The sequence below is a fragment of the Hyperolius riggenbachi genome, chromosome 10 (assembly GCF_040937935.1).
Source record: "Hyperolius riggenbachi isolate aHypRig1 chromosome 10, aHypRig1.pri, whole genome shotgun sequence".
NCBI classification, from domain to species: Eukaryota; Metazoa; Chordata; class Amphibia; order Anura; family Hyperoliidae; genus Hyperolius; species Hyperolius riggenbachi.
This window is the reverse complement of record NC_090655.1, coordinates 287,385,323-287,395,451: the sequence shown is the minus strand read 5'-3', so window position 1 is coordinate 287,395,451 and position 10,129 is coordinate 287,385,323. Positions and strand designations below refer to the sequence as shown.

The window sequence follows — 10,129 nt, the reverse complement described above, 5'->3', positions numbered from 1 at the left end:
GGAGATGCAGTGAAGAAGACACACAGGAGAGGCAGAGGAGGCAGTGAAGGGGGCACACAGGAGAGGCAGAGGAGGCAGTGAAGGGGGCACACAGGAGAGGCAGAGTAGGCAGTGAAGGGGACACACAGGCGAGGCAGAGGAGGCAGTGAAGGGAACACACAGGAGAGGCAGAGGAGGCAGTGAAGGGGACACACAGGAGAGGCAGAGGAGGCAGTGAAGGGGACACACAGGAGAGGCAGATAAGGCAGTGAAGGGGACACACAGGAGAGGCAGAGGAGGCAGTGAAGGGGACACACAGGAGAGGCAGAGGAGGCAGTGAAGGGGACACACAGGAGAGGCAGAAGAGGCAGTGAAGGGGACACACAGGAGAGGCAGAGGAGGCAGTGAAGGGGACACACAGGAGAGGCAGAGAAGGCAGTGAAGGGGACACACAGGAGAGGCAGAGGAGGCAGTGAGGGGACACACAGGAGAGGCAGAGGAGGCAGTGAAGGGGACACACAGGAGAGGCAGAGGAGGCAGTGAAGGGGACACACAGGAGAGGCAGAGGAGGCAGTGAAGGGGACACACAGGAGAGGCAGTGGAGGCACTGAAGGGGACACACAGGAGAGGCAGAGGAGGCACTGAGGGGGGGATACACAGGAGAGGCAGAGGAGGCAGTGAGGGGGACACACAGGAGAGGCAGAGGAGGCACTGAGGGGGACACACAGAAGAGGCAGAGGAGGCAGTGAGGGGGGACACACAGGAGAGGCAGAGGAGGCAGTGAGGGGAGACACACAGGAGAGGCAGAGGAGGCACTGAGGAGGGACACACAGGAGAGGCAGAGGAGGGGCTGGAAGAGGAACTTCATGGACATAACTAATTAATTAATAAAATAAAAATTGGGTCATGTCCGGTTTGTTAAAAAGCTGGAGGGGTTTCCCAGGTTTTACAGGGGGGCACAGTGATTTCTAGCCAAACCCATTCCCCGCCTCCTTTGATCTCCTGTCCAATAGGAGCTGCAGTGTTCAGCTGCTTGGTTTCTTATTAGACAGAAGGATGGGAGGAGGAATGCGGCAATACTGTATATATAGGAGTATATATGTATGTACAGTATATCCAGCTACAGAAGTATTAGTGGTTTGGGATCTCCATGACATAAATGGAGAATTCCTCGCAGCTCCTATAATTTAGTGTTGTGTAACGTCACAATATCTTTATTTGCACAATTGGGGACAAGAGAGAGATAAAGGGACATTACAAGGGGCATATGAATGACACGAGGATACAATGGTAATAAGAATGTGTAAGTGACACCACATTGCTCTACAAACATAACACAGATCTCTTGCTATAAGTACATATAGGTCTGTTGTCACAGGAGTAACACATTGCTGCCATTGTCTCATCAAGCTCTGCAATAAATTGCTTTCCATGTATGGCCAATGCTTTATGTGTAGGGAGGTCAATGAGATGTATTTAACTCTGTAGTTGTATGCAAGTATAATGCAAATTGTATGCAGATAATCACATTTCTCAGGAAATGTATTTTATTGTTCAAATTTCAAGATACAGAAAATGTGCACGCAAAGTTATTGTCATGTGATTGGCCGCCTGTAATGAGCACAACCTTCTGCAGTTCTCTGTCAGGCTGATAACTAGCGATGGTCAGTGACATGCCCATAACTCTGAGATGGTGCAAATTATATTATAATTATATACAGAGTTATGCAGATACTGCATCTGGCCCATTTCCATTCTGCATCATCTTTGCATCAACGTGGAATTATCAGCAGCTCACTGACCCTCCCTAATGATAATTGCTCCTCCACTCAAAATTCTCTAACAGGAAGTGATGATGTTTCTCTATTTGCAGCACGGAGTCCCAGCATCAGGAACCTCTCAGAGACTCGTCTCTCTGTATCCACAGACTGTACAATGGATGATGATGTCACTGGACAAGAGTCTCCTGCAGATATCCTGGTGACCCCAAATATTCCCCCAGACTCCCTTCACCTGTCTAACCCTGAGGGGCCTCATACCCAGCACAGCTCTCACCCTGCTGGAGGGTCTTATTCCTGTTCCACATGTGGGGAATGTTTTGGACAGAAATCAAACCTTGTCAAACATGAGAGATCTCACACGGGTGTGAAGCGCTATTCATGTGCTGAGTGTGGGAAATGTTTTGGACAGAAATCAAACCTTGTTAGTCATGAAAGATCTCACACTGGTGAGAAGCCCTATTCATGTGCTGAGTGTGGGAAATGTTTCGGAGATAAATCAAACTGTGTCAGACATGAGAGATCTCACACTGGTGAGAAGCCCTATTCATGTGCTGAGTGTGGGAAATGTTTTGGACATAAATCAAAACTTGACAGTCATGAGAGATCTCACACTGGTGAGAAGCCCTATTCATGTGCTGAGTGTGGGAAATGTTTTGGACATAAATCAAACTTTGTCAGACATGAGAGATATCACACTGGAGAGAAGCCCTATTCATGTGCTGTGTGTGGGAAATGTTTTGGACAGAAATCATACCTTGTCACACATGAGAGATCTCACACTGGTGAGAAGCCTTATTCATGTGCCGAGTGTGGGAAATGTTTTGGACATAAAGGAAACCTTGGAACACATGAGAGATCTCACACTGGTGAGAAGCCCTATTCATGTGCTTTGTGTGGGAAATGTTTTGGACAGAAATCAGACCTTGTCAGTCATGAGAGATCTCACACTGGTGAGAAGCCCTATTCATGTGCTGAGTGTGGGAAATGTTTTGTATGGAAATCACATCTTGTCATACATGAGAGATCTCACACTGGTGAGAAGCCCTATTCATGTGCCGAGTGTGGGAAATGTTTTGGACATAAAGGAAACCTTGTCACACATGAGAGATATCACACTGGTGAGAAGCCCTATTCATGTGCTGAGTGTGGGAAATGTTTTGGACAGAAATCAGACCTTGTCAGTCATGAGAGATCTCACACTGGTGAGAAGCCATATTCATGTGCTTTGTGTGGGAAATGTTTTGGAGTGAAAGGAAGCCTTATGAGACATGAGAAGTCACACAGGTGAGAAGCCATATTTGTGTATTGAGTGCTGGAAATGTTTTGGCCATAAGTGTTGTTTTCCAATGTTTGTTTTACTTCTTGCAAATCGCATATGGCAGCATTCTTACACTGAATCCGAGGACTCTTTCATGCTGCTCAGTACATTGGATAGTTTCTGCACTTTGACTGTCTATATTAAACTCCTTCAGTTCCTCCAGCAGTTGCAGGCGTTTGTAAGCGTTGGTCCCTAGCGTACGTCGGGCATTTTCCAGGTTGTGGCGTTGGCTGGTTATACGCTCTGCTACCATATATTGTGCGTTTGTTGAGAGTTTACTCAGCGTTTAACAGACGTTTTGACAGAAAGCCAAAGGAACCAGGAAGTGACGCTTATATTACAGGAAGTGACGCTTATATTACAGGAAATGACGCTTATATTACAGGAAGTGATGTTTTACAGGAAGTAGAAACCAGGTACAAATATAAAAATGGGGGACGGACTTCCGGTTCTGGCGCCTGTATGGGAGGAAGCAAGTAGTGGAGCTCCATTAAGCCAGCCAGCCCGCGGCGGTGCAATAACCCATCCACACATGTGAGGATTATATCCCCGGGTGGCCTACAGTCTCCTGCTCACGGAGACATCACTCATGGACCGTTACCTCACCCGCTCTGCCAACACACGAGGTGACACAGCGCAGCAGACACCACGAGGCAAGATGGCGCCTGGTACAGGAAAGTGCGGCTCCCGTTCTGACTCCCAGGCCTCACAACCTGACTGGGGAGAGGACTCTGATACACCCTCGGGGGACGGTAAGAGAGCCCCACCACCCTTATACTACAAAGCCCTGGCCAAAGAAATGATGAAACTTCTGGCCCCAGATCTAGAAGCTATGGTGGGGAAGTCCGTCTCTAAGTCTCTAACGTCCATCACTAAAGAGTTGCAGAAACACTCCGCTAGACTAGATGACGCAGGTCACCGCATTGAACAATGCGAAGGAGACTTGGATAAAGCATTCAATAAAATAGACTATCCTATGAAACAAAATGCTATTTCTCATGATCGCATTGAGGACTTGGAGAATAGATCAAGGCGTAATAATCTCCTCGTAGTGGGCCTGCCAGAGAACATCCGCCCTGACACGCTTCCTGAGCTCTGTGAGTCTACTCTCCCCAGCTATTATCTTTGGAGCGGGACTTTAAAGTGGAAAGAGCCCATAGAGCAGGCCCACCTAAGCCGGAATCCCCCAAAGCCACTCCACGGCTTGTCATGGTGCACTACTTGGACTATAACACAGCCAAGATCCTCAGAGCTTTCCAATCTCTGAATCAACCACTCCTCCACCAAGATAAACCTATCAGGTTGTTCAGTGATTATTCTTATGAAGTATCCCAGAGACGCCAGGCCTTCACTAAAGCCTTCACTAAAGCCTTTCTTTCCTATATCCTGCCACTCTTAAAATAATGGAGGATGATGAGAAATTTTGCATCTTCAAAAACCCCAAGGAAGCTGATACCTACCTCCTGGCTCCATTCTCCTCTCCCAACCGCAAAGCTGCCTCTCCCGCTCCATCTTCAAGAGATGATCCTGCGTGACTCTTTTCACATATGTTGGTCTAATCCTCCTGCTGCGGTCTGTGTCTTTTCTGGCTTCGGATGCAAAGATGCTTTGGAGCTACAGGGAAGAAGTGAAGTCCATGCTTCTTTGTTTTTTCATAGTTTGTTTTTTTTTTATTTTGGGAAGTTGGATTTGCTCCCCCCAACTATACCCCACCGATCTCCGTCACTTAGCGCCTTCCTTTTCTGGAATGGATCACTACCAAACTGTTGGAGCATACGTTTTTTCTGGTTCTCCTACTTTTGTTTTTTGATTGCTCTCTCTGGGGTCTATCGTTCTCAATGCATGTATAATAATGCCATTTGTTATACATATCTCTCTGTTTCTTCAGGTTTTGGCACTGCTCGCCACCATACACTCCTTCCTTGAAGTACCTGTATTATGAAAGTGGCTTCATGGAATGTTAAAGGTCTGAGGTCTCCGGTAAAACGAGCACAAGTTTTAAGACATCTTAAGCATATCAATGCTGATATTGCTCTTTTACAGGAGACACACCTAGGGGCTCAAGAAATGCAATTTATGAACAAAAAATGGGTTTTCTAAATGCATTGGCTCTCCAGCGATCAATAAAAAAGCTGGAGTTCTCATTCTAATCAGCAAAAAAAATGAATGCTACGGTGTATCACATCTTCAATGACAATGAGGGTAGATGTGTGGCGATCAGAACCAACTTGCCTGATCACCCTTTAACAATATTTAACCTATATGGTCCCCATGAAGGGAAAAATAATGATTTCAAACATATCCCTTCTCATATGCTATCTATCAATCCTCAACAACTGTTAGTAGGGGGAGAGTTTAATGATGTTGTGCACATACTTGAGGATAGGAAGTTTAATACCTCCAAAATCGCTGCAGACTCGGTTAAGCCCCCTGCTTTGTCTGAATTTGCTACCTCTTTATCCTTACAAGACACTTGGAGATCTCTTCATCCTTATGATAGAGAGTATTTCTTCTACTCCTCCCCACATGAATCATTCTCTAGGATAGACTATCTTCTTCTAACTGCTTCACTATGCTCCAGATTGGAGTCGGCTGAAATCCTGGATCTTGTCATATCCGACCACTCCCCTATATCCATAAACCTTTTAGACCAGACACCCAGAGGATCTGACTATGTCAGGCGATTCCCCTCTCATTTATACAGCGATGAAGCATTTCATTCCCTACTCCAATCATGGTGGTTTGAATACAAAGAAAATAACTCTCCACATCAGAAAGACCCCCATCTGTTCTGGGACACTGGCAAGGCTGTGCTCAGAGGCCAGATATTAGCCCACACCAGCTCTAAGGAACGCTTAATGTTTCATAAATATAACCAGCAATTACAACTCACTAGAAAGGCTTACACACAATACAAACAACCCCCCTCCTCTCATCTTAGATCCCAATGGCTGAAAGCTAAATCTTTCACAGATAAGTGGATGAAAATGAGAGAAGCTTTCACCAAACCAGATCAGGCCCTTCAATTTTTCACATTTGGTAACAAAGCCGGGAAACTTCTGGCTACTCTAGCAAAAGGTAGATTCACCCCCCCCCCCCCCCCCTCCTATCTCAATGCTTCAGAATGACCGTGGGGAACTTCTACATCATCCCAAAGATATAAATGACATTTTCTCTAAATTCTTCGGGGAGATTTAGTCTTCTCCTACCCCCTGTGATGAAAACAACAGTTTATCATGGTTAGAAAGAGTCCCACTGAAGACTCTTAGCCAAGATGAGCTAGAAGATCTCACCGCCCCGGTCACAGCCTCAGAGATCACTTCTGTCATTAACAACTTATCAAATAACAAAGCGCCAGGACCTGATGGCCTATCCTCTGTATGCTATAAAATCCTCCTTAAAGACATATCCCCTACCCTAGTGGACGTATATGAGAAGATCCTAAGAGAAAGCCAATTTCTATCTTCAGCCAATGAAACTTATATCAAACTGATCTTCAAGAACAACAAGGACCCCACCAAAGCCGAATCCTACCGCCCTGTATCCCTTATAAACCAGGACCTTAAACTCCTAACAAAGCTAATGGCTAACAGACTAGCCCCATATATGCCCAAACTCATTCACCCCAACCAAGTTGGTTTCACACACGAGCGATCAGCAGTTTCCAATATCAGGAAACTACTCACCATCCTTGAACAAGTCAAAGCTTACCCTACAACATACCAAAAAAGTGCAGTCCTAGTCGAAACGGCGTCCTCCCGTCAAACAACGTTAACCTAAGCTGGTAACGTTCTTTCTTTATTTTTTTTTATTTTTTTAATTAAATAATAATTTAATATTCCAGAAAAACATGGAACAATGCAGAACAGAATATATACACAAGATTACAAAAAAACAAAGTAAAAAAAAGTTACAAAAGTAAGAGTTACAAAGATAACACACACGGATATTTGCGTAAACATAAACGGGGGAAAAAAGAATGTTACCAGCTTAGGTTAGAACGTTGTTTGACAGGAGGACGCCGTTTCGACCAGGAGTCGCGATCATCCCTAGCTATTCGCTACCTCCGAGAGAAGATGATCACTAGGTATCTGCCTCTGCTTTTTATACTCTGAAGTGTCCCCTGGGGCATTTAATGTCCAGCCCCCAGGAACTACTGCAATTTCCCTGTTTGTGACATCACCGAACGCTTGTCATAATCTTGAGAACAACAAGTATCCTGTTGACACTTACAGATTTCAAAGCAATTCCTTTTCCAGCCCACTATTCAGACATAATTCAATTTCCACAGGTCTAGTCCATACATAACGCGCGTCATATCCTTTCCTGTGATATGCCACTTCAAACCCTTCCTTGTCTCAGTTTTCAGACCATCAAAAAGGTCTTCCTCCACCTTCCAGCAGGCTTGCCAGATGTAAATTCTAGAGTTTTTTGTTAGCCTTTGAAGTTCCCTGACTCTGTCCGGATTTGTATAATGGGACAATGGGGCTTCTAATTAGCTCCCTGCCCCCAGAGGAACTGAGGGTAATTGTATTCCACACTGTCATACAGACAAGTACAGCTTCCCCAAAGCCAGATGACTACCCATACATACGCATCTGAAGTACATAGCAGACAGGAAAATGAAAATATTATCCTTACATCATAAGCACCACAATATATTCCTGACACCTAGGAATTGGTTATTCAGTTTAATCTGCATTATGTAATCATTTTGTTCTGTCTAATGACAAGCTTCAAATGCTTCCTGGTTTCTATTTTTCATGCTTACTGTATGTTTAAAATCCCAAATAAACATGTTTAGGGGAAAAAAAAGGGGGGGGGGGGGGGGGGTGTAGAGGTTAATTTTAGAAAACAAGGGTGTTACATGTAAATTTGGGGCGGCATCTTTTGGGAATATTTTATTTGTGGGTGTTGCAATCTAAGGCTGAATGATTTTTGGTTTTAAACTGAAAATCGTGATCAGGGGTAGGACGATCTTCAGATCATCAAAGCTGCAGTTATGTGGTGGTTTTCACTGCCGCTGGTACCTGCTCTGCTCCCGGGTCTCTCTTCCTCAGTTGTGTATAATAGGAGAACAGAGGCACCAAAAGGATAAAATATGCTAAAAATGTTACAACGTTAGAGAGGCAGTGGTGGACGCACCATCCCCAAACAGACACCAAAGCTGTCGATTAACCTCTTCACCTCAAACGGTTTTTCCTCTCAAAAAACCAGAGCAGTTTTCACCTGTCAGCGCTCCTTCCATTCATTTACCTATAACTTTATTACTACTTCTTACAGCGAAACAATCTATATCTTGTTTTTTTTGCCACTGTATAGGCTTTCTTTGGGGGGGTACTTTTTACTAAGAATTATTTTCTTCTAACTCAGTTTTAATAAGAATAATAAGAAAACAATTAAAAAAAAAACATTATTTCTCAGTTTTCAGCCATTATATTTTCAAAATAAAACATGCTACCATAATTAAAACCCACACATTTTATTGTCCCATCTGTATCGGTTATTGCAACGTTTAAAATTTTTCCCTAGTACAATGTATGGTGCCAATATTTCATTTGGAAATAAAGGTGCATTTTTTAAGTTTTGCGTCTATCCCCAATTACAGGCCCATAATTTATAAAGTAATTGTAGTATACAGTTTTTGTATACATATTAAAAAAGTTCAGTCCCTAAGGATTTTATTAAAAAAAATAAATTAAAAAAAATGGTAACTTTAGGGGAGTGTGGGAGGTCAGGGGTTAATAATAATAATAAAAAAGGTAACTAGGAATAATAAACTGAAAAAAAAGGGGATGTAATATTACAATTTGGCCACAAGATGTCCTCAGTAGTGACTTCAGCTCCGTACTGTTTGTACGGAAACGGAAGCACTACGCATACGGAATGAATGAATGGCCGAGCCGTCTGTATAGACGGCTGCAGCCATTCACACGGGGAATTAGATCAATGAATGGGATTTGTTTTCCCATTCATTGATCTAGCGGCAGGCGATCGGCGGTAATGAGCGGTGGTACCGAGCGCGGGGGGGCGAGCGTGGGGGCGCGGCGGCAGGGACGTAGTAGCTACGTCCCTGCACAAAGTTATGGCAGTTTGCAGGGACGTAGTTACTCGTCCCGGGCGTGGGGAACTGGTTAATCAGCACAAAAATGTATTCACATGGGGCACAGACACAGGAAGGATGGCTCGTCCCGCCCCTATCCCCGGGGACCCCGCCCCCTCCCTCTCAGAGTGACAGCCAGGCTGGTGAATGGGGCACAGACAGAGGAAGGACGGCTCATCCCGCCCCTATCCCTGGGGACCCCGCCTCCTCCCTCTCAGGGAGACTGCCAGGCTGGTAAATGGGGCACAGACACAGGAAGGACGGCTCATCCCGCCCCTATCCCCGGGACCCCACCCCCTCCCTCTCAGGGAGACAGCCAGGCCGGTGAATAGGGCACAGACACAGGAAGGATGGCTCGTTCCGCCCCTATCCCTGGGGACCCCGCCCCCTCCCTCTCAGGGAGACAGTCAGGCTGGTGAATGGGGCACAGACACAGGAAGGACGGCTCATCCCGCCCCTTTCCCTGGGGACCCCGCCCCCTCCCTCTCAGGGAGACAGCCAGGCCGGTGAATGGGGCACAGTAACAGGAAGGATGACTAGTTCCGTCCCTATCCCGGGGACCACGCCCCCTCCCTTTCAGGTAGACAGCCAGGCAGGTGAATGGGGCAGACACAGGAAAGACGACTCGTCCCACCCCTATCCCCAGGGACCCTGCCCCCTCCCTCTTAGGTAGACAGCCAGGCCAGTGAATGGGGCACAGACACAGGAAGGATGGCTCGCCCCGCCCCTATCCCCGGGGACCACGCCCCCTCCCTATTAGGTAGACAGCCAGGCTGGTGAATGGGGCAGACACAGGAAAGACGGCTCGTCCCGCCCCTATCCCCAGGGACCCCGCCCCCTTCCTCTCAGGGAGACAGCCAGGCTGGTGAATGGGGCACAGACACAGGAAGGACGGCTCGTCCTGCCCTGCACGTTTCAATGCATTGCAGTGCGCTATTTTTTAAGCAT

The 10,129-nt window shown here is 46.1% G+C and overlaps 1 protein-coding gene across 1 annotated transcript in view; it reads left to right on the top strand.

Moving 5' to 3' along the window:
* Window positions 1–1,894: 1,894 nt before the first annotated feature.
* The window catches only part of LOC137535556 (zinc finger protein 268-like), a 73,900-nt gene continuing 65,665 nt past the window's right edge, over window positions 1,895–10,129 (top strand). Inside the window, exon 1 of the mRNA XM_068257387.1 lies at window positions 1,895–3,006. Coding sequence (XP_068113488.1) covers window positions 1,915–3,006 — 1,092 coding nt within the window. The 5' untranslated portion in view covers window positions 1,895–1,914. The remainder of the gene's footprint in view (window positions 3,007–10,129) is intronic.